General features: G+C 43.5%; 1 protein-coding gene across 1 annotated transcript in view; it reads right to left on the bottom strand.

Moving 5' to 3' along the window:
- LOC135535927 (protein FAM83G-like) overlaps positions 1-22622 on the bottom strand; it is a 61300-nt gene that overhangs the window by 10881 nt on the left and 27797 nt on the right. The window contains 1 exon segment of the mRNA XM_064962330.1: positions 17113-18309. Coding sequence (XP_064818402.1) covers positions 17113-18309 — 1197 coding nt within the window.

The following is a 22622-nucleotide window of genomic DNA, read 5'->3' as shown; positions in this document are numbered from 1 at the left end:
AAAATACAGTAGACCTAGAACTTCCATCAACTAGTAAAATACAGTAGACCTAGAACTTCCATCATCAACTAGTAAAATACAGTAGACCTAGAACTTCCATCAACTAGTAAAATACAGTAGACCTTCCATCATCAACTAGTAAAATACAGTAGACCTAGAACTTCCATCATCAACTAGTAAAATACAGTAGACCTAGAACTTCCATCATCAACTAGTAAAATACAGTAGACCTAGAACTTCCATCATCAACTAGTAAAATACAGTAGACCTAGAACTTCCATCATCAACTAGTAAAATACAGTAGACCTAGAACTTCCATCATCAACTAGTAAAATACAGTAGACCTAGAACTTCCATCATCAACTAGTAAAATACAGTAGACCTTCTTCCATCATCAACTAGTAAAATACAGTAGACCTTTCCATCATCAACTAGTAAAATACAGTAGACCTAGAACTTCCATCATCAACTAGTAAAATACAGTAGACCTAGAACTTCCATCATCAACTAGTAAAATACAGTAGACCTAGAACTTCCATCATCAACTAGTAAAATACAGTAGACCTAGAACTTCCATCAACTAGTAAAATACAGTAGACCTAGAACTTCCATCAACTAGTAAAATACAGTAGACCTAGAACTTCCATCATCAACTAGTAAAATACAGTAGACCTAGAACTTCCATCATCAACTAGTAAAATACAGTAGACCTAGAACTTCCATCATCAACTAGTAAAATACAGTAGACCTTCCATCATCAACTAGTAAAATACAGTAGACCTAGAACTTCCATCATCAACTAGTAAAATACAGTAGACCTAGAACTTCCATCATCAACTAGTAAAATACAGTAGACCTAGAACTTCCATCATCAACTAGTAAAATACAGTAGACCTAGAACTTCCATCATCAACTAGTAAAATACAGTAGACCTAGAACTTCCATCATCAACTAGTAAAATACAGTAGACCTAGAACTTCCATCATCAACTAGTAAAATACAGTAGACCTTCCATCATCAACTAGTAAAATACAGTAGACCTAGAACTTCCATCATCAACTAGTAAAATACAGTAGACCTAGAACTTCCATCATCAACTAGTAAAATACAGTAGACCTAGAACTTCCATCATCAACTAGTAAAATACAGTAGACCTAGAACTTCCATCAACTAGTAAAATACAGTAGACCTTCTTACATCATCAACTAGTAAAATACAGTAGACCTAGAACTTCCATCATCAACTAGTAAAATACAGTAGACCTAGAACTTCCATCATCAACTAGTAAAATACAGTAGACCTTCCATCATCAACTAGTAAAATACAGTAGACCTAGAACTTCCATCATCAACTAGTAAAATACAGTAGACCTAGAACTTCCATCATCAACTAGTAAAATACAGTAGACCTTCCATCATCAACTAGTAAAATACAGTAGACCTAGAACTTCCATCATCAACTAGTAAAATACAGTAGACCTAGAACTTCCATCAACAACTAGTAAAATACCGTAGACCTAGAACTTCCATCATCAACTAGTAAAATACAGTAGACCTAGAACTTCCATCATCAACTAGTAAAATACAGTAGACCTAGAACTTCCATCATCAACTAGTAAAATACAGTAGACCTAGAACTTCCATCATCAACTAGTAAAATACAGTAGACCTAGAACTTCCATTATCAACTAGTAAAATACAGTAGACCTAGAACTTCCATCATCAACTAGTAAAATACAGTAGACCTAGAACTTCCATCATCAACTAGTAAAATACAGTAGACCTTCCTTCCATCAACTAGTAAAATACAGTAGACCTAGAACTTCCATCATCAACTAGTAAAATACAGTAGACCTAAAACTTCCATCATCAACTAGTAAAATACAGTAGACCTAGAACTTCCATCATCAACTAGTAAAATACAGTAGACCTAGAACTTCCATCATCAACTAGTAAAATACAGTAGACCTAGAACTTCCATCAACTAGTAAAATACAGTAGACCTAGAACTTCCATCAACTAGTAAAATACAGTAGAACTTCCATCATCAACTAGTAAAATACAGTAGACCTAGAACTTCCATCATCAACTAGTAAAATACAGTAGACCTAGAACTTCCATCATCAACTAGTAAAATACAGTAGACCTAGAACTTCCATCATCAACTAGTAAAATACAGTAGACCTAGAACTTCCATCAACTAGTAAAATACAGTAGACCTAGAACTTCCATCATCAACTAGTAAAATACAGTAGACCTAGAACTTACACCAGCAACTAGTAAAATACAGTAGACCTAGAACTTCCATCATCAACTAGTAAAATACAGTAGACCTAGAACTTCCATCATCAACTAGTAAAATACAGTAGACCTAGAACTTCCATCAACTAGTAAAATACAGTAGACCTAGAACTTCCATCAACTAGTAAAATACAGTAGACCTAGAACTTCCATCATCAACTAGTAAAATACAGTAGACCTAGAACTTCCATCATCAACTAGTAAAATACAGTAGACCTAGAACTTCCATCATCAACTAGTAAAATACAGTAGACCTAGAACTTCCGTCAACTAGTAAAATACAGTAGACCTAGAACTTCCACCATCAACTAGTAAAATACAGTAGACCTAGAACTTCCATCAACTAGTAAAATACAGTAGACCTAGAACTTCCATCAACTAGTAAAATACAGTAGACCTAGAACTTCCATCATCAACTAGTAAAATACAGTAGACCTAGAACTTCCATCATCAACTAGTAAAATACAGTAGACCTAGAACTTCCATCATCACCTAGTAAAATACAGTAGACCTAAAACTTCCATCATCAACTAGTAAAATACAGTAGACCTAGAACTTCCATCATCAACTAGTAAAATACAGTAGACCTTCCATCATCAACTAGTAAAATACAGTAGACCTAGAACTTCCATCATCAACTAGTAAAATACAGTAGACCTTCCATCATCAACTAGTAAAATACAGTAGACCTAGAACTTCCATCATCAACTAGTAAAATACAGTAGACCTAGAACTTCCATCATCAACTAGTAAAATACAGTAGACCTAGAACTTCCATCATCAACTAGTAAAATACAGTAGACCTAGAACTTCACATCAACTAGTAAAATACAGTAGACCTAGAACTTCCATCATCAACTAGTAAAATACAGTAGACCTAGAACTTCCATCAACTAGTAAAATACAGTAGACCTAGAACTTCCATCATCAACTAGTAAAATACAGTAGACCTAGAACTTCCATCATCAACTAGTAAAATACAGTAGACCTAGAACTTCCATCAACTAGTAAAATACAGTAGACCTAGAACTTCCATCATCAACTAGTAAAATACAGTAGACCTAGAACTTACACCAGCAACTTGTAAAATACAGTAGACCTAGAACTTACACCAGCAACTTGTAAAATACAGTAGACCTAGAACTTACACCAGCAACTTGTAAAATACAGTAGTACCAACACTGTTGATAGTGATGTGCAACATTGTATCAAATCATCACTTGGGCTGGACCAACACTGTGGCTAGTGATGTGCAACATTGTATCAAATCATCACTTGGGCTGGACCAACACTGTGGATAGTGATGTGCAACATTGTATCAAATCATCACTTGGGCTGGACCAACACTGTGGCTAGTGATGTGCAACATTGTATCAAATCATCACTTGGGCTGGACCAACACTGTGGATAGTGATGTGCAACATTGTATCAAATCAGCTGGAAACGCCAGATTTTTTAAATGGAATATCTACATAGGCGTACAGGGGCCCATTATCAGCAACCATCACTCCTGTGTTCTAATGGCACGTTGTGTTAGCTAATCCAAGTTTATCATTTTATAAGGAGAATTGATCATTAGAAAACCCTTTTGCAATTATGTTAGCACTGCTGAAAACTGTTGTCCTGATTAAAGAAGCAATAAAACTGGCCTTATTTAGACTAGTTGAGTATCTGGAGCATCAGCATTTGTGGGTTCGATTACAGGCTCAAAATGGCAAGAAACAAATAACTTTCTTCTGAAACTCGTCAGTCTATTCTTGTTCTGGGAAATGAAGGCTATTCCATGCGAGAAATGGCCAAGAAACTGAAGATCTCGTACAGCGCTGTGTACTACTCCCTTCACAGAACAGCGCAAACTGGCACTAACCAGAATAGAAAGAGGAGTGGGAGGCCCCGGTGCACAACTGAGCAAGAGGACAAGTACATTAGAGTGTCTAGTTTGAGTGACAGACGCCTCACAAGTCCCCAACTGGCAGCTTCATTAAATAGTACCCGCAAAACACCAGTCTCAACGTCAACAGTGAAGAGGCAACTCCGGGATGCTGGCCAACTCCGGGATGGTGGCCTAACGTTTTATTATGGTTCCTTGAATGTTTTCGTCTGAGGTTTTCTGTTCTTAGAACGTCAATAAATTATTGGTTAGTTACAAAGAAAAAGCCATATCTCAGACTGGCCAATAAAAAGAAAAGATTAAGATGGGCAAAACAACAGACACTGGACAGAGATATGGCTTTTTCTTTGTAACTAACCAATAATTTATTGACTTTCTAAGAACAGAAAACCTCAGAAGAAAACATTCAAGGAACCATAATAAAACGTTCTCAGAACCTCCCTGCAACCTAAACATTCTCAGAACCTCCCTGCACCCTAAACATTCTCAGAACCTCCCTACACCCTAAACATTCTCAGAACCTCCCTGCAACCTAAACATTCTCAGAACCTCCCTGCATCCTAAACATTCTCAGAACCTCCCTGCATCCTAAACATTCTCAGAACCTCCCTTCATCTTAAACGTTCTCAGAACCTCCCTGCAACCTAAACATTCTCAGAACCTCCCTGCAACCTAAACATTCTCAGAACCTCCCTGCATCCTAAACATTCTCAGAACCTCCCTTCATCCTAAACGTTCTCAGAACCTCCCTGCAACCTAAACATTCTCAGAACCTCCCTGCATCCTAAACATTCTCAGAACCTCCCTGCATCCTAAACATTCTCAGAACCTCCCTTCATCCTAAACGTTCTCAGAACCTCTCTGCATCCTAAACATTCTCAGAACCTCCCTGCAACCTAAACGTTCTCAGAACCTCTCTGCATCCTAAACATTCTCAGAACCTCCCTGCATCCTAAACACTCTCAGAACCTCCCTTCATCCTAAACGTTCTAAGAACCTCCCTTCATCCTAAACGTTCTCAGAACCTCCCTGCATCCTAAACGTTCTCAGAACCTCCTGCAACCTAAACATTCTCAGAACCTCCCTGCATCCTAAACATTCTCAGAACCTCCCTTCATCCTAAACATTCTCAGAACCTCCCTGCAACCTAAACATTCTCAGAACCTCCCTGCATCCTAAACATTCTCAGAACCTCCCTTCATCCTAAACGTTCTCAGAACCTCTCTGCATCCTAAACATTCTCAGAACCTCCCTGCATCCTAAACATTCTCAGAACCTCCCTGCATCCTAAACATTCTCAGAACCTCCCTGCATCCTAAACATTCTCAGAACCTCCCTTCATCCTAAACGTTCTCAGAACCTCTCTGCATCCTAAACATTCTCAGAACCTCCCTGCAACCTAAACGTTCTCAGAACCTCTCTGCATCCTAAACATTCTCAGAACCTCCCTGCATCCTAAACACTCTCAGAACCTCCCTTCATCCTAAACGTTCTCAGAACCTCCCTTCATCCTAAACGTTCTCAGAACCTCCCTGCATCCTAAACGTTCTCAGAACCTCCCTGCAACCTAAACATTCTCAGAACCTCCCTGCATCCTAAACATTCTCAGAACCTCCCTTCATCCTAAACATTCTCAGAACCTCCCTGCAACCTAAACATTCTCAGAACCTCCCTGCATCCTAAACATTCTCAGAACCTCCCTTCATCCTAAACGTTCTCAGAACCTCTCTGCATCCTAAACATTCTCAGAACCTCCCTGCATCCTAAACATTCTCAGAACCTCCCTGCAACCTAAACATTCTCAGAACCTCCCTGCATCCTAAACATTCTCAGAACCTCCCTTCATCCTAAACCTTGGAAACAAAAACATGTTCATTTCCATTCTTCAGAACCTCCCTCAAAACAGTGCATCCTAAACATTCTCAGGCAACCTAAACATTCTCAGAACCAAAACAGTCCCTGCAACCTAAACATTCTCAGAACCTCCAAAACAGTGCATCCTAAATATTCTCAGAACCTCCCTGCATCCTAAACATTCTCAGAACCTCCCAGTGCATCCTAAACATCTCTCAGAACCTCCCTTCATCCTAAACGTTCTCAGAACCTCCCTTCATCCTAAACGTTCTCAGAACCTCCTCTGTCATCCTAAACGTTCTCAGAACCTCCCAGTGCAACCTAAACGTTCTCAGAACCTCCCTGCATCCTAAACATTCTCAGAACCTCCCTTCATCCTAAACATTCTCAGAACCTCCCTGCAACCTAAACATTCTCAGAACTCTCCAAAACAGTGCATCCTAAACATTCTCAAAACCTCCTCTTCATCCTAAACGTTCTCAGAACCTCTCTGCATCCTAAACATTCTCAGAACCTCCCTGCATCCTAAACATTCTCAGAACCTCCCTGCAACCTAAACATTCTCAGAACCTCCCTGCATCCTAAACATTCTCAGAAAACAGTGCTCCCTTCATCCTAAACGTTCTCAGAACCTTTATTTAACTCTGCATCCTAAACATTCTCAGAACCTCCCTGCAACCTAAACATTCTCAGAACCTCCCTGCAACCTAAACATTCTCAGAACCTCCAAAACTGCATCCTAAAAACGTTCTCAGAACCTCCAAAACAGTGCATCCTAAACATTCTCAGAACCTCCTTCATCACTAAATCATTTAACTAGGCAGAACCTCCCTGTCTCAATGTATATCCTAAACATTCCTCAGAACCTCCAAAACAGTGCATCCTAAACGGCAAAACAGTTCTCAGAACCTCCCTGCATCCTAAACATTCTTTATTTAACAGAACCTCCCTGTCTCAACCTAAACATTTTAGTTCCTCTTTAGAACAGGCAAATTGTTCACTTCCTTTCCAGAATGATTCAAAAAAAACGTTTAATTTTAACTAGGCAAAACAGAAAATCTCTTTATTTAACTAGAAAACAGTGCTCCTCTGTCTCACAGAACCAATTGGAAAAAAAAAAACATGTTCATTTCTCTTTACAACCTCCAAGGGCAACCAACTATATAACCGGAGATCTCTTTATTTAACTAGCAAAACAGTGCTCCTCTGTCTCAGTATGTATATGTATATCTCTTTATTTAACTAGGCAAAACAGTGCTCCTCTGTCTCACTATGTATATCTCTTTATTTAACTAGGCAAAACAGTGCTCCTCTGTCTCACTATGTATATCTCTTTATTTAACTAGGCAAAACAGTGCTCCTCTGTCTCACTATGTATATCTCTTTATTTAACTAGGCAAAACAGTGCTCCTCTGTCTCAGTATGTATATCTCTTTATTTAACTAGGCAAAACAGTGCTCCTCTGTCTCACTATGTATATCTCTTTAACTAGGCAAAACAGTGCTCCTCTGTCTCAGTATGTATATCTCTTTATTTAACTAGGCAAAACAGTGCTCCTCTGTCTCACTATGTATATCTCTTTATTTAACTAGGCAAAACAGTGCTCCTCTGTCTCACTATGTATATCTCTTTATTTAACTAGGCAAAACAGTGCTCCTCTGTCTCACTATGTATATCTCTTTATTTAACTAGGCAAAACAGTGCTCCTCTGTCTCACTATGTATATCTCTTTATTTAACTAGGCAAAACAGTGCTCCTCTGTCTCATTTCTTTTGGCACGGAGTCAGTGAGATTTGAACCTATGAGCTTTGTGTTCTCTATCCCTGGAATTAGTCCACTGGGCCATAAGGATGGAGCTAACATGCCATGTTTGTTTATGCTTACAAAGCTGTTCATGTTAGTCTATTCAAACAGACCACATTTCAAAGGAAACGAGCACTATGAACATCAGGTGTGGCCAATTAGTGGGCTTGGCAACACACCTGAACACACTTAACTAGAGGATAGAGTTTTGTCAAGGCTGAGAACGGAATGTAGATGTCTTGAAATAACTTTCTTAGAACATGACTAAATAGAACCATGAGAAAACCTGCAGAAAACATGCTGAAGGACTGAAATTACTACTGAAGAACGTTGTTTCTTAGTGTTCTCTGAACTATTCCCATGTCAAATCAGTTGGAGAACATTCCTAATACACGTTAGATGGGCTCTCTTCCTCCCTCTCTCTCCTCTTCCTCCCTCTCTCTCTCCTCTTCCTCCCTCTCTCTCCTCTTCCTCCCTCTCTCCCTTTCACACAGCTATTGTTCTCTCTCCTCTTCCTCCCTCTCTCTCCTCTTCCTCCCTCTCTCCCTTTCACACACAGCTAATGTTCTCTCTCTCTGCTGCTCACTAATAACACCTCATGCTGAAACGAAACTGCAGACGTTAGAGTTTAATACCTGTGTGTGTGTTAGGGTTTAATACCGGTGTGTGTGTGTTATTTAATTCCGGTGTGTGTGTGTGCGTGTGTGTTAGGGTTTAAAGGGTTTAATACCGGTGTGTGTGTGTGTTAGGGTTTAATACTGTGTGTGTGTTAGGGTTTAATACCGAGATGGTGTGTGTGTGTTAGGGTTTAATACCGTGTGTGTGTTAGGGTTTAATTCGTTAGGGTTTAATACCGGTGTGTGTGTGTTAGGGTTTAATACCGGTGTGTGTGTGTGTTAGGGTTTAATACCGGTGTGTGTGTGTGTTAGTGTTTAATACCGGTGTGTGTGTGTTAGGGTTTAATTCCGGTGTGTGTGTGTGTTAGGGTTTAAGGGTTTAATACCGGTGTGTGTGTGTGTTAGGGTTTAATACCGGTGTGTGTGTGTGTGTGTTAGGGTTTAATACCGGTGTGTGTGTTAGGGTTTAAATCCAGTGCATGTGTGTTAGGGTTTAATTGTCACGCCTTGGTCTTAGTATTTTGTGTTTTAGTTAATTAGTTGGTCAGGCCAGGGTGTGACATGGGTTTATGTTGTTGTATTTCGTATTGGAGTTTTGTAGTTATTGGGATTGCGGCTGAGTAGGGGTGTTGTTTAGGTTTGGCTGCCTGAGGCGGTTCTCAATCAGAGTCAGGTGATTCTCGTTGTCTCTGATTGGGAACCGTATTTAGGTAGCCTGGGTTTCACTTTGTATTTCGTGGGTGATTGTTCCTGTCTCTGTGTTTGTTGCACCAGTCAGGGCTGTTTCGGATTTCGACGTTTGTTGTTTTGTATTGTTCGTGTTTCGTCATAATTAAAGATGTATCGAACGAACCACGTTGCATTTTGGTCCGATCCTTATTCCACCTCTTCGTCAGAGAAGGACATTACATTACATTAATACCGGTGTGTGTGTGTGTGTGTCAGGGTTTAATACCAGTGTGTGTGTTAGGGTTTAATACCGGTGTGTGTGTGTGTTAGGGTTTAATACCGGTGTGTGTGTGTGTTAGGGTTTAATACCGGTGTGTGTGTGTGTTAGGGTTTAATACCGGTGTGTGTGTGTGTTAGGGTTTAATACCAGTGTGTGTGTGTGTTAGAGTTTAATACCGGTGTGTGTGTGTTAGGGTTTAATACCGGTGTGTGTGTGTGTCAGGGTTTAATACCAGTGTGTGTGTGTGTGTGTGTTAGGGTTTAATACCAGTGTGTGTGTGTGCGTGTGTGTGTGTTAGGGTTTAATGCCAGTGTGTGTGTGTGTTAGGGTTTAATACCGGTGTGTGTGTGTGGGTTTAATACCGTGTGTGTGTTAGGGTTTAATGCCAGTGTGTGTGTGTTAGGGTTTAATACCAGTGTGTGTGTGTGCGTGTGTGTTAGGGTTTAATACCAGTGTGTGTGTGTGTGTATGTGTTAGGGTTTAATACTGGTGTGTGTGTGTGTTAGGGTTTAATACCAGTGCGTGTGTGTGTTAGGGTTTAATACCAGTTTGTGTGTGTTTAATACCGTGTGTGTGTGTTAGGGTTTAATACCAGTTTGTGTGTGTGTGTGTTAGGGTTTAATACCGGTGTGTGTGTGTGTTAGGGTTTAATACCAGTGTGTGTGTGTTAGGGTTTAATACCGGTGTGTGTGTGTGTGTTAGGGTTTAATACCAGTGTGTGTGTGTGTGTGAGTTTATTTATTTTTATTTTTACAGGGACAGTGCACATTAATCAACGTTTCAGTAAAAGTGCCGGTTTTAGACAGCCGGCTAATTTTCAACCGCAGTCCCTGGGCAGGTTATTAAAACAATTACAATATAGACAATAGCAACATAGAACAAGCAAGACATAGCAACATAGGACAAGCAAGATGTAGCATACAGACAGAGCAACATAGAGCAAAAAGCAGCAAGACAAAATTCATAAAAGCAACAAAGTGTTTCCACACCTCACAAGCTACAGACAACAGACAACATGGAAAGCGGCAACACACAGCAAGGGACCATGTTCACAAATCTGATTGACCTTTAGCCATGTCTTCAAGCATTTTGTGAAAGTGTGATATGTGGTGCAGTTATGTGTGTCTGATGGCAGTGTATTCCAGACATGGGAAGCTCTCACAGAGAATGCAGATTTACTAAAGGTGCTTTTCCTTAGGGGAACTATACAGTCACCTCTCATGGCAGACCTTGTGGATCTGCTGCCATATGTCTGGGTTTTCTGTTTAACAAAAATATTGAGTGGAGGGGGAGCCAGGCCATTAAGGATCTTGAATACAAGGCATGCGTCGGTGTATTGCACAAGATTTTCCCAACTCAAGAGCTCATGCTTTCTAAGGATGTGACAATAATGATGGCTATTGGGCTTCCTATCAAGCACTTTGAGAGCCTGTTTGTAGACAGACTGAATAGGTTTTAATGTTGTACAGCAAGCTTGGGCCCAACTAGTCAAGCAGTATGTTAAGTGGGGGAGTATCATAGAGTTGAAGTACAGTTTTGCTACCTCTGTAGTCAAACAATTTCGTATAAGTCGGAAATTAGCTAGGTTGAATTTAGTTATTTGAATTACCTTTTTCACATGCTTTTTAAAAGAGAGGTTGGAATCAAGTGTGATGCCAAGGTACTTAAAATCGGATACCACCTGGCTGGAGCTTCTCCCCTGACACATAGACATCTGGCTCAGTAGCATCTGTTGCCCTCTTTGTGAAGAACATGCAAACAGTTTTTTTCACATTGAGATGCAAACACGTGTCACTGAGCCACTTTGTAACCTGGACCATTACAGTAGTGAGTTCTTGTGCAGCTTGTTGTTTGCTCTTTGCATGCACATATATCACTGTATCATCTGCAAACATTTGAACTTCAGACCCAGTACAGACAGAAGGCAGATCATTAATGTACAGGCTGAACAGGAGGGGCCCCAGTATTGACCCTTGGGGCACGCCCACATCATAGCTACGATAGGGCGACAGCTCATTGCTCACTCTGACACACTGAGTTCTGCCTTCAAGGTATGATTTCATCCATCTCAAGGCATCAGGGGAAAAGTTGAACTTTGACAATTTTGTGATGAGAATCTCATGGTTAACAGTATCAAAAGCCTTCCTTAGGTCCAGAAACACAGCCCCAACAGCACCCCTTTGTCCATCTTGGACTTCACATTTTCCAGAAGAAAGCAGTTGGCCGTTTCTGTGGAGTGTTTCGCTCTGAAGCCAAACTGCATGGAGTGTAATGTGAAGGGGCTGTTGTTGAGGTGGGCAATCAGTTGTTCTGCTACACACTTTTCAACAACCTTTGACACCACAGGTAGTATACTAATGGGCCTGTAGTTACTCACGTCAGCAGGGTCGCCTGATTTAAAGATGGCCGTTATTATGGCCGACTTCCATACTTTGGAAACACACCGAGACTAACAGATGTGTTGGTGACCTTAGTAATGGGGCCAATGAGTGACTCTTTGTAGTTTTTAAGAAAGTGTGTGTCAGGGTTTAATACCGGTGTGTGTGTGTGTGTGTGTGTGAGTGTGTGTTAGGGTTTAATACCAGTGTGTGTGTGTTAGGGTTTAATACCGGTGGCGGTATCCCGGCATCAAGCTCCTTCCTGTTTCCCGAGAAAAATAATGACAGGTCCCGTGGACCAATAATATACCATTTCTATGCAACCATACAATATGTGTGAATAGCTTCATTAACCAGACATATCAACTCTTCATTAACCAGACATATCAACTCTTCATTAACCAGACATATCAACTCTTCATTAACCAGACATATCAACTCTTCATTAACCAGACATATCAACTCTTCATTAACCAGACATATCAACTCTTCATCAACCAGACATATCAACTCTTCATTAACCAGACATATCAACTCTTCACTAACCAGACATATCAACTCTTCATTAACAGAACATATCAACTCTTCATTAACCGGACATATCAACCAGACATATCAACTCTTCATTAACCAGACATATCAACTCTTCATCAACCAGACATATCAACTCTTCATTAACCAGACATATCAACTCTTCATTAACCAGACATATCAACCATTAACCAGACATATCAACTCTTCATTAACCAGACATATCAACTCTTCATTAACCAGACATATCAACTCTTCATTAACCAGACATATCAACTCTTCATCAACCAGACATATCAACTCTTCATTAACCAGACATATCAACTCTTCATTAACCAGACATATCAACTCTTCATTAACCAGACATATCAACTCTTCATTAACCAGACATATCAACTCTTCATTAACCGGACATATCAACCAGACATATCAACTCTTCATCAACCAGACATATCAACTCTTCATTAACCAGACATATCAACTCTTCATCAACCAGACATATCAACCAGACATATCAACTCTTCATTAACCAGACACATCAACTCTTCATCAACCAGACATATCAACCAGACATATCAACTCTTCATTAACCAGACATATCAACCAGACATATCAACTCTTCATCAACCAGACATATCAACTCTTCATCAACCAGACATATCAACCAGACATATCAACTCTTCATTAACCAGACATATCAACTCTTCATCAACCAGACATATCAACTCTTCATCAACCAGACATATCAACTCTTCATTAACCAGACATATCAACTCTTCATTAACCAGACATATCAACACTTCATTAACCAGACATATCAACTCTTCATTAACCAGACATATCAACCAGACATATCAACTCTTCATTAACCAGACATATCAACTCTTCATTAACCAGACATATCAACTCTTCATTAACCATTAACCGACATATCAACTCTTCATCAACCAGACATATCAACTCTTCATTAACCAGACATATCAACTCTTCATCAACCAGACATATCAACTCTTCATTAACCAGACATATCAACTCTTCATTAACCAGACATATCAACTCTTCATTAACCAGACATATCAAACTCATATCAACTCTTCATCAACCAGACATATCAACTCTTCATCAACCAGACATATCAACTCTTCATTAACCAGACATATCAACTCTTCATTAACCAGACATATCAACTCTTCATTAACCAGACATATCAACTCTTCATCAACCAGACATATCAACTCTTCATTAACCAGACATATCAACTCTTCATCAACCAGACATATCAACTCTTCATCAACCAGACATATCAACCAGACATATCAACTCTTCATTAACCAGACATATCAACTCTTCATCAACCAGACATATCAACTCTTCATCAACCAGACATATCAACTCTTCATTAACCAGACATATCAACTCTTCATTAACCAGACATATCAACTCTTCATTAACCAGACATATCAACTCTTCATTAACCAGACATATCAACTCAAACAGACATATCAACTCTTCATCAACCAGACATATCAACTCTTCATCAACCAGACATATCAACTCTTCATCAACCAGACATATCAACTCTTCATTAACCAGACATATCAACTCTTCATTAACCAGACATATCAACTCTTCATTAACCAGACATATCAACTCTTCATTAACCAGACATATCAACTCTTCATCAACCAGACATATCAACTCTTCATCAACCAACCAGACATATCAACTCTTCATTAACCAGACATATCAACTCTTCATTAACCAGACATATCAACCAGACATATCATTTCATTAACCAGACATATCAACTCTTCATTAACCAGACATATCAAACAGACATATCAACTCTTCATCAACCAGACATATCAACTCTTCATCAACCAGACATATCAACTCTTCATTAACCAGACATATCAACTCTTCATTAACCAGACATATCAACTCTTCATTAACCAGACATATCAACTCATCATCAACCAGACATATCAACTATCATCATCAACCAGACATATCAACTCTTCATCAACCAGACATATCAACTCTTCATTAACCAGACATATCAACTCTTCATTAACCAGACATATCAACTCATTAACAGACATATCAACTCTTCATCAACCAGACATATCAACTCTTCATCAACCAGACATATCAACTCTTCATTAACCAGACATATCAACTCTTCATCAACCAGACATATCAACTCTTCATTAACCAGACATATATCAACATATCAACTTCATCAACCAGACATATCAACTCTTCATCAACCAGACATATCAACTCTTCATCAACCAGACATATCAACTCTTCATCAACCAGACATATCAACTCTTCATCAACCAGACATATCAACTCTTCATTAACCAGACATATCAACTCTTCATCAACCAGACATATCAACCAGACATATCAACTCTTCATCAACCAGACATATCAACTCTTCATCAACCAGACATATCAACTCATTAACCAGACATATCAACTCTTCATTAACCAGACATATCAACTCTTCATTAACCAGACATATCAACTCTTCATTAACCAGACATATCAACTCTTCATTAACCAGACATATCAACTCTTCATCAACCAGACATATCAACTCTTCATTAACCAGACATATCAACCCCTCATTAACCAGACATATCAACTCTTCATTAACCAGACATATCATCAAACCAGACATATCAACTCTTCATTAACCAGACATATCAACTCTTCATCAACCAGACATATCAACCAGACATATCAACTCTTCATCAACCAGACATATCAACTCTTCATTAACCAGACATATCAACTCTTCATTAACCAGACATATCAACCTTCATTAACTCATATCAACCAGACATATCAACTCTTCATTAACCAGACATATCAACTCTTCATTAACCAGACATATCAACTCTTCATTAACCAGACATATCAACTCTTCATTAACCAGACATATCAACTCTTCATTAACCAGACATATCAACTCTTCATCAACCAGACATATCAACTCTTCATTAACCAGACATATCAACTCTTCATCAAGCAGACATATCAACTCTTCATTAACCAGACATATCAACTCTTCATTAACCAGACATATCAACTCTTCATTAACCAGACATATCAACTCTTCATTAACCAGACATATCAACTCTTCATTAACCAGACATATCAACTCTTCATTAACCAGACATATCAACTCTTCATTAACCAGACATATCAACTCTTCATCAACCAGACATATCAACGCTTCATTAACAGAACATATCAACTCTTCATTAACCAGACATATCAACTCTTCATTAACCGGACATATCAACTCTTCATTAACCGGACATATCAACCGGACATATCAACTCTTCATCAACCAGACATATCAACTCTTCATTAACCGGACATATCAACTCTTCATCAAGCAGACATATCAACTCTTCATTAACCGGACATATCAACTCTTCACCAACCAGACATATCAACTCTTCATTAACCAGACATATCAACTCTTCATCAACCAGACATATCAACTCTTCATTAACCGGACATATCAACTCTTCATTAACCGGACATATCAACCGGACATATCAACTCTTCATCAACCGGACATATCAACTCTGAATACTTGAATACTTACGTGATACTTCCATTTTTTAAATAAATTTGCAAAAATGTCTAAAAATGTTTTGCGTTGTCATTATGGGGTATTGTGTGAAGATTGTTGAGGTAAAATCAATGTAATGCATTATAGAATAAGTCTTTAACGTAACAAAATGACTTGGGGTCTGAATACATTCCAAATGCACTGTATCAACTCTGGCTGCATGGCCCGGACATGTGTCCTGACCCTAACCCACTGTATCAACTCTGGCTGCATGGCCCGGACATGTGTCCTGACCCTAACCCACTGTATCAACTCTGGCTGCATGGCCCGGACATGTGTCCTGACCCTAACCCACTGTATCAACTCTGGCTGCATGGCCCGGACATGTGTCCTGACCCTAACCCACTGTATCAACTCTCTGGCTGCATGGCCCGGACATGTGTCCTGACCCTAACCCACTGTATCAACTCTCTGGCTGCATGGCCCGGACATGTGTCCTGACCCTAACCTTGTTGACCCCTAGGTCTAATCTGGTCCTCTCCTAGTGAGGGTTATTACACCACGGTGTCTCACCTGTCTGTTGACCCCTAGGTCTAATCTGGTCCTCTCCTAGTGAGGGTTATTACACCACGGTGTCTCACCTGTCTGTTGACCCCTAGGTCTAATCTGGTCCTCTCCTAGTGAGGGTTATTACACCACGGTGTCTCACCTGTCTGTTGACCCCTAGGTCTAATCTGGTCCTCTCCTAGTGAGGGTTATTCAACCACGGTGTCTCACCTGTCTGTTGACCCCTAGGTCTAATCTGGTCCTCTCCTAGTGAGGGTTATTCAACCACGGTGTCTCACCTGTCTGTTGACCCCTAGGTCTAATCTGGTCCTCTCCTAGTGAGGGTTATTCAACCACGGTGTCTCACCTGTCTGTTGACCCCTAGGTCTAATCTGGTCCTCTCCTAGTGAGGGTTATTCAACCACGGTGTCTCACCTGTCTGTTAACCCCTAGGTCTAATCTGGTCCTCTCCTAGTGAGGGTTATTCAACCACGGTGTCTCACCTGTCTGTTGACCCCTAGGTCTAATCTGGTCCTCTCCTAGAGAGGGTTATTACACCACGGTGTCTCACCTGTCTGATGTGTCTGTTGACCCCTAGGTCTAATCTGGTCCTCTCCTAGTGAGGGTTATTCAACCACGGTGTCTCACCTGTCCAATGTGTCTGTGTGGCTGAGGGCGTGTCTGTTGACCCCTTCGGTCCTGTGATTGGCTCATTAGAACTCCCCTGTCATCTGATTGGCTGTGAGGCCGAAGGTCCAGCATGCTCTGGGAGAACCTTGCCATCACATTGACCCCATTTCCATGACGATGACCCTCGCCAACCCGGCCCAACTCTGCTGTTAACCCATTGGCCACCGGCGAGGATTCTGTGGGGTCTGATTCGTTGCACTCGTAGTATAAGTCGTCAGCCGATGTGTTATTGGCTGTCTGGTCACATAGCGCCGTGGTGCTGCCATTATCGTCATGACTACTGCTGCCCCGCCTCCCCTCTAGCCCCTCCTCCAGCCACTCTTCCTCCTCTAGCCACTCCTCCTCAAACCCTTCCTCCTCCTCTTTCTCGTCTCTCTGCCCATGGCGGGACTTGGTATCCATCAGTGTTTCCGATTGGCTGATGGAGGCAGGCGGTGTCCCTGATTGGCTTTCGGTCCTGGGGACCAGGCTGACCTGTGGGTGGCCAGGCTGGTGAGAATGGGCAGGGCTAATGAGGAGCTGCAGGGTGCGAGGTTTAGGGACTGGAGGGGCGGAGGGGTTTATGTCAGGGGCATCAGGGTTCTGTGTATCAGGGTTCTGTGTATCAGGGTTCTGAGTATCAGGGTTCTGTGTATCAGGGTTCTGTGTATCAGGGTTCTGTGTATCAGGGGTATCAGGGTTCTGTGTATCAGGGTTCTGTGTATCAGGGTTCTGTGTATCAGGGTTCTGTGTATCAGGGTTCTGTGTATCAGGGGTATCAGGGTTCTGTGTATCAGGGGTATCAGGGTTCTGTGTATCAGGGTTCTGTGTATCAGGGGTATCAGGGTTCTGTGTATCAGGGTTCTGTGTATCAGGGTTCTGTGTATCAGGGTTCTGTGTATCAGGGTTCTGTGTATCAGGGGTATCAGGGTTCTGTGTATCAGGGTTCTGTGTATCAGGGGTATCAGGGTTCTGTGTATCAGGGGTATCAGGGTTCTGTGTATCATGGATATCAGGGTTCTGTGTATCAGGGTTCTGCGTATCAGCTGTGTGTTTGTCGTGCTGTGTATTCCGTAGAGTAGCAGTCTCAGGTAGGGGGTTCTCAGGCAGGCTGAAGGGAGAGCTGAACCTGATGGCCTGGCTGGTCTCAAACTGTTGACTTCTCTGGAGGTGGACCTGTTAACAGTCAGAAACATTATCAGTCAGGTCCTACACATGTTGCATGTGTTAGAGAAAGGGTGAGGAGTGAGGGTGAGAGAAAGGGTTGGGGTGAAGAGAAAGGGTTAGGGTGAGGAGAAGGGTTGGGGTGAGGAGAAAGGGTTGGGGTGAGGAGAAAGGGTTAGGAGAGAGGGTTAGGGTGAAAAGGGTTAGGGTGAGGAGAAAGGGTTAGGGTGAGGAGAAAGGGTTAGGGTGAGGAGAAAGGGTTAGGGTGAGGAGAAAGGGTTAGGGTGAGGAGAAAGGGTTGGGGTGAGGAGAGAGGGTTAGGGTGAGGAGAAAGGGTTGGGGTGAGGAGAAAGGGTTGGGGTGAGGAGAAAGGGTTGGGGTGAGGAGAAAGGGTTAGGGTGAGGAGAAAGGGTTAGGGTGAGGAGAGAGGGTGAGGAGAAAGGGTTAGGGTGAGGAGAAAGGGTTAGGGTGAGGAGAAAGGGTTGGGGTGAGGAGAAAGGGTTGGGGTGAGGAGAAAGGGTTAGGGTGAGGAGAAAGGGTTAGGGTGAGGAGAGAGGGTGAGGAGAAAGGGTTGGGGTGAGGAGAAAGGGTTAGGGTGAGGAGAAAGGGTTAGGGTGAGGAGAGAGGGTTAGGGTGAGGAGAGAGGGTTAGGGTGAGGAGAGAGGGTTAGGGTGAGGAGAAAGGGTTAGGGTGAGGAGAAAGGGTTAGGGTGAGGAGTGAGGGTTAGGGTGAGGAGAGGGTTAGGGTTAGGGTGAGGAGAGAGGGTGAGGAGAAAGGGTTAGGGTGAGGAGAGAGGGTTAGGGTGAGGAGAGAGGGTTAGGGTGAGGAGAGAGGGTGAGGAGAAAGGGTTAGGGTGAGGAGAGAGGGTTGGGGTGAGGAGAAAGGGTTAGGGTGAGGAGAGAGGGTTGGGTGAGGAGAGAAGGGTTAGGGTGAGGAGAAAGGGTTAGGGTGAGGAGAAAGAGGGTGAGGAGAAAGGGTTAGGGTGAGGAGAAAGGGTTAGGGTGAGGAGAGAGGGTTAGGGTGAGGAGAAAGGGTTAGGGTGAGGAGAGAGGGTGAGGAGAAAGGGTTAGGGTGAGGAGAAAGGGTTAGGGTGAGGAGAAAGGGTTGGGGTGAGGAGAGAGGGTTAGGGTGAGGAGAAAGGGTTAGGGTGAGGAGAAAGGGTTAGGGTGAGGAGAAAGGGTTGGGGTGAGGAGAGAGGGTTAGGGTGAGGAGAAAGGGTTGGGGTGAGGAGAAAGGGTTGGGGTGAGGAGAAAGGGTTAGGGTGAGGAGAAAGGGTTAGGGTGAGGAGAAAGGGTTAGGGTGAGGAGAGAGGGTGAGGAGAAAGGGTTAGGGTGAGGAGAAAGGGTTAGGGTGAGGAGAAAGGGTTGGGGTGAGGAGAGAGGGTTAGGGTGAGGAGAGAGGGGTTAGGGTGAGGAGAAAGGGTTGGGGTGAGGAGAAAGGGTTGGGGTGAGGAGAAAGGGTTGGGTGAGGAGAAAGGGTTAGGGTGAGGAGAAAGGGTTAGGGTGAGGAGAGAGGGTTAGGGTGAGGAGAAGGAGGGTTAGGGTGAGGAGAGAGGGTTAGGGTGAGGAGAGAGGGTTAGGGTGAGGAGAAAGGGTTAGGGTGAGGAGAAAGGGTTAGGGTGAGAAAGGGTTAGGGTGAGGAGAAAGGGTTAGGGTGAGGAGAAAGGGTTAGGGTGAGGAGAGAGGGTGAGGGTGAGAAAAGGGTTAGGGTGAGGAGAAAGGGTTAGGGTGAGGAGAAGGGTTAGGGTGAGGAGAGAGGGTGAGGGAAAGGGTTAGGGTGAGGAGAGAGGGTTAGGGTGAGGAGAGAGGGTTAGGGTGAGGAGAAAGGGTTAGGGTGAGGAGAAAGGGTTAGGGTGAGGAGAAAGGGTTAGGGGTGAGGAGAGAAGGGTTAGGGTGAGGAGAAAGGGTTAGGGTGAGGAGAGAGGGTGAGGAGAAAGGGTTAGGGGAGAGGAGAAAGGGTTAGGGTGAGGAGAAAGGGTTAGGGTGAGGAGAAAGGGTTAGGGTGAGGAGAAAGGGTTAGGGTGAGGAGAAAGGGTTAGGGTGAGGAGAAAGGGTTAGGGTGAGGAGAGAGGGTTAGGGTGAGGAGAAAGGGTTAGGGTGAGGAGAGAGGGTTAGGGGTGAGGAGAAAGGGTTAGGGTGAGGAGAGAGGGTTAGGGTGAGGAGAGAGGGTGAGGAGAAAGGGTTGGGGTGAGGAGAAAGGGTTAGGGTGAGGAGAAAGGGTTAGGGTGAGGAGAGAGGGTTAGGGTGAGGAGAGAGGGTTAGGGTGAGGAGAGAGGGTTAGGGTGAGGAGAGAGGGTTAGGGTGAGGAAGAGGGTTAGGGTGAGGAGAGAGGGTTAGGGTGAGGAGAGAGGGTTAGGGTGAGGAGAGAGGGTGAGGGGAAAGGGTTAGGGTGAGGAGAGAGGGTTAGGGTGAGGAGAGAGGGTTAGGGTGAGGAGAGAGGGTTAGGGTGAGGAGAAAGGGTTAGGGTGAGGAGAGAGGGTTAGGGTGAGGAGAAAGGGTTAGGGGTGAGGAGAGAGGGTTAGGGGTGAGGAGAAAGGGTTAGGGTGAGGAGAAAGGGTTAGGGTGAGGAGAAAGGGTTAGGGTGAGGAGAAAGGGTTAGGGTGAGGAGAAAGGGTTAGGGTGAGGAGAAAGGGTTAGGGTGAGGAGAGAGGGTTAGGGTGAGGAGAAAGGGTTAGGGTGAGGAGAGAGGGTGAGGAGAAAGGGTTAGGGTGAGGAGAAAGGGTTAGGGTGAGGAGAAAGGGTTAGGGTGAGGAGAGAGGGTTAGGGTGAGGAGAAAGGGTTAGGGTGAGGAGAAAGGGTTAGGGTGAGGAGAAAGGGTTAGGGTGAGGAGAGGGTGAGGGGGTTAGGGTGAGGAGAAAGGGTTGGGGTGAGGAGAAAGGGTTGGGGTGAGGAGAAAGGGTTGGGTGAGGAGAAAGGGTTAGGGTGAGGAGAAAGGGTTAGGGTGAGGAGAGAGGGTGAGGAGAAAGGGTTAGGGTGAGGAGAAAGGGTTAGGGTGAGGAGAAAGGGTTGGGGTGAGGAGAGAGGGTTAGGGTGAGGAGAGAGGAGAAAGGTTAGGGTGAGGAGAAAGGGTTGGGGTGAGGAGAAAGGGTTGGGGTGAGGAGAAAGGGTTGGGGTGAGGAGAAAGGGTTAGGGTGAGGAGAAAGGGTTAGGGTGAGGAGAGAGGGTGAGGAGAAAGGGTTAGGGTGAGGAGAGAGGGTTAGGGTGAGGAGAGAGGGTTAGGGTGAGGAGAGAGGGTTAGGGTGAGGAGAGAGGGTGAGGAGAAAGGGTTAGGGTGAGGAGAGAGGGTTAGGGTGAGGAGAGAGGGTTAGGGTGAGGAGAGAGGGTGAGGGTGAGGAGAGGGTTAGGGTGAGGAGAAAGGGTTAGGGTGAGGAGAGAGGGTTAGGGTGAGGGGAAAGGGTTAGGGTGAGGAGAGAGGGTGAGGAGAAAGGGTTAGGGTGAGGAGAAAGGGTTAGGGTGAGGAGAGAGGGTTAGGGTGAGGAGAAAGGGTTAGGGTGAGGAGAGAGGGTTAGGGTGAGGAGAAAGGGTTAGGGTGAGGAGAAAGGGTTAGGGTGAGGAGAGAAGGGTTAGGGTGAGGAGAAAGGGTTAGGGTGAGGAGAAAGGGTTAGGGTGAGGAGAAAGGGTTAGGGTGAGGAGTGAGGAGAAAGGGTTAGGGTGAGGAGAAAGGGTTAGGGTGAGGAGAGAGGGTTAGGGTGAGGAGAGAGGGTTAGGGTGAGGAGAGAGGGTTAGGGTGAGGAGAAAGGGTTAGGGTGAGGAGAGAGGGTTAGGGTGAGGAGAGAGGGTTAGGGTGAGGAGAGAGGGTTAGGGTGAGGAGAGAGGGTTAGGGTGAGGAGAAAGGGTTAGGGTGAGGAGAAAGGGTTAGGGTGAGGAGAAGGGGTTAGGGTGAGGAGAAAGGGTTAGGGTGAGGAGAAAGGGTTAGGGTGAGGAGGGTGAGGAGAAAGGGTTAGGGTGAGGAGAAAGGGTTAGGGTGAGGAGAAAGGGTTAGGGTGAGGAGAGAGGGTTAGGGTGAGGAGAGAGGGTGAGGAGAAAGGGTTAGGGTGAGGAGAGAGGGTTAGGGTGAGGAGAGAGGGTTAGGGTGAGGAGAGAGGGTGAGGAGAAAGGGTTAGGGTGAGGAGAAAGGGTTAGGGTGAGGAGAGAGGGTGAGGAGAGAGGGTTAGGGTGAGGAGAGAGGGTTAGGGTGAGGAGAGAGGGTTAGGGTGAGGAGAGAGGGTTAGGGTGAGGAGAGGGGTGAGGAGAAAGGGTTAGGGTGAGGAGAGAGGGTTAGGGTGAGGAGAGAGGGTTAGGGTGAGGAGAGGGTTAGGGTGAGGGAGAAAGAAAGGTTAGGGTGAG

The sequence above is a fragment of the Oncorhynchus masou genome, unplaced genomic scaffold (genome assembly GCF_036934945.1).
Source record: "Oncorhynchus masou masou isolate Uvic2021 unplaced genomic scaffold, UVic_Omas_1.1 unplaced_scaffold_532, whole genome shotgun sequence".
NCBI classification, from domain to species: Eukaryota; Metazoa; Chordata; class Actinopteri; order Salmoniformes; family Salmonidae; genus Oncorhynchus; species Oncorhynchus masou.
The sequence above is the reverse complement of the archived record's forward strand: the minus strand, read 5'-3'. Positions and strand labels throughout refer to the sequence as shown.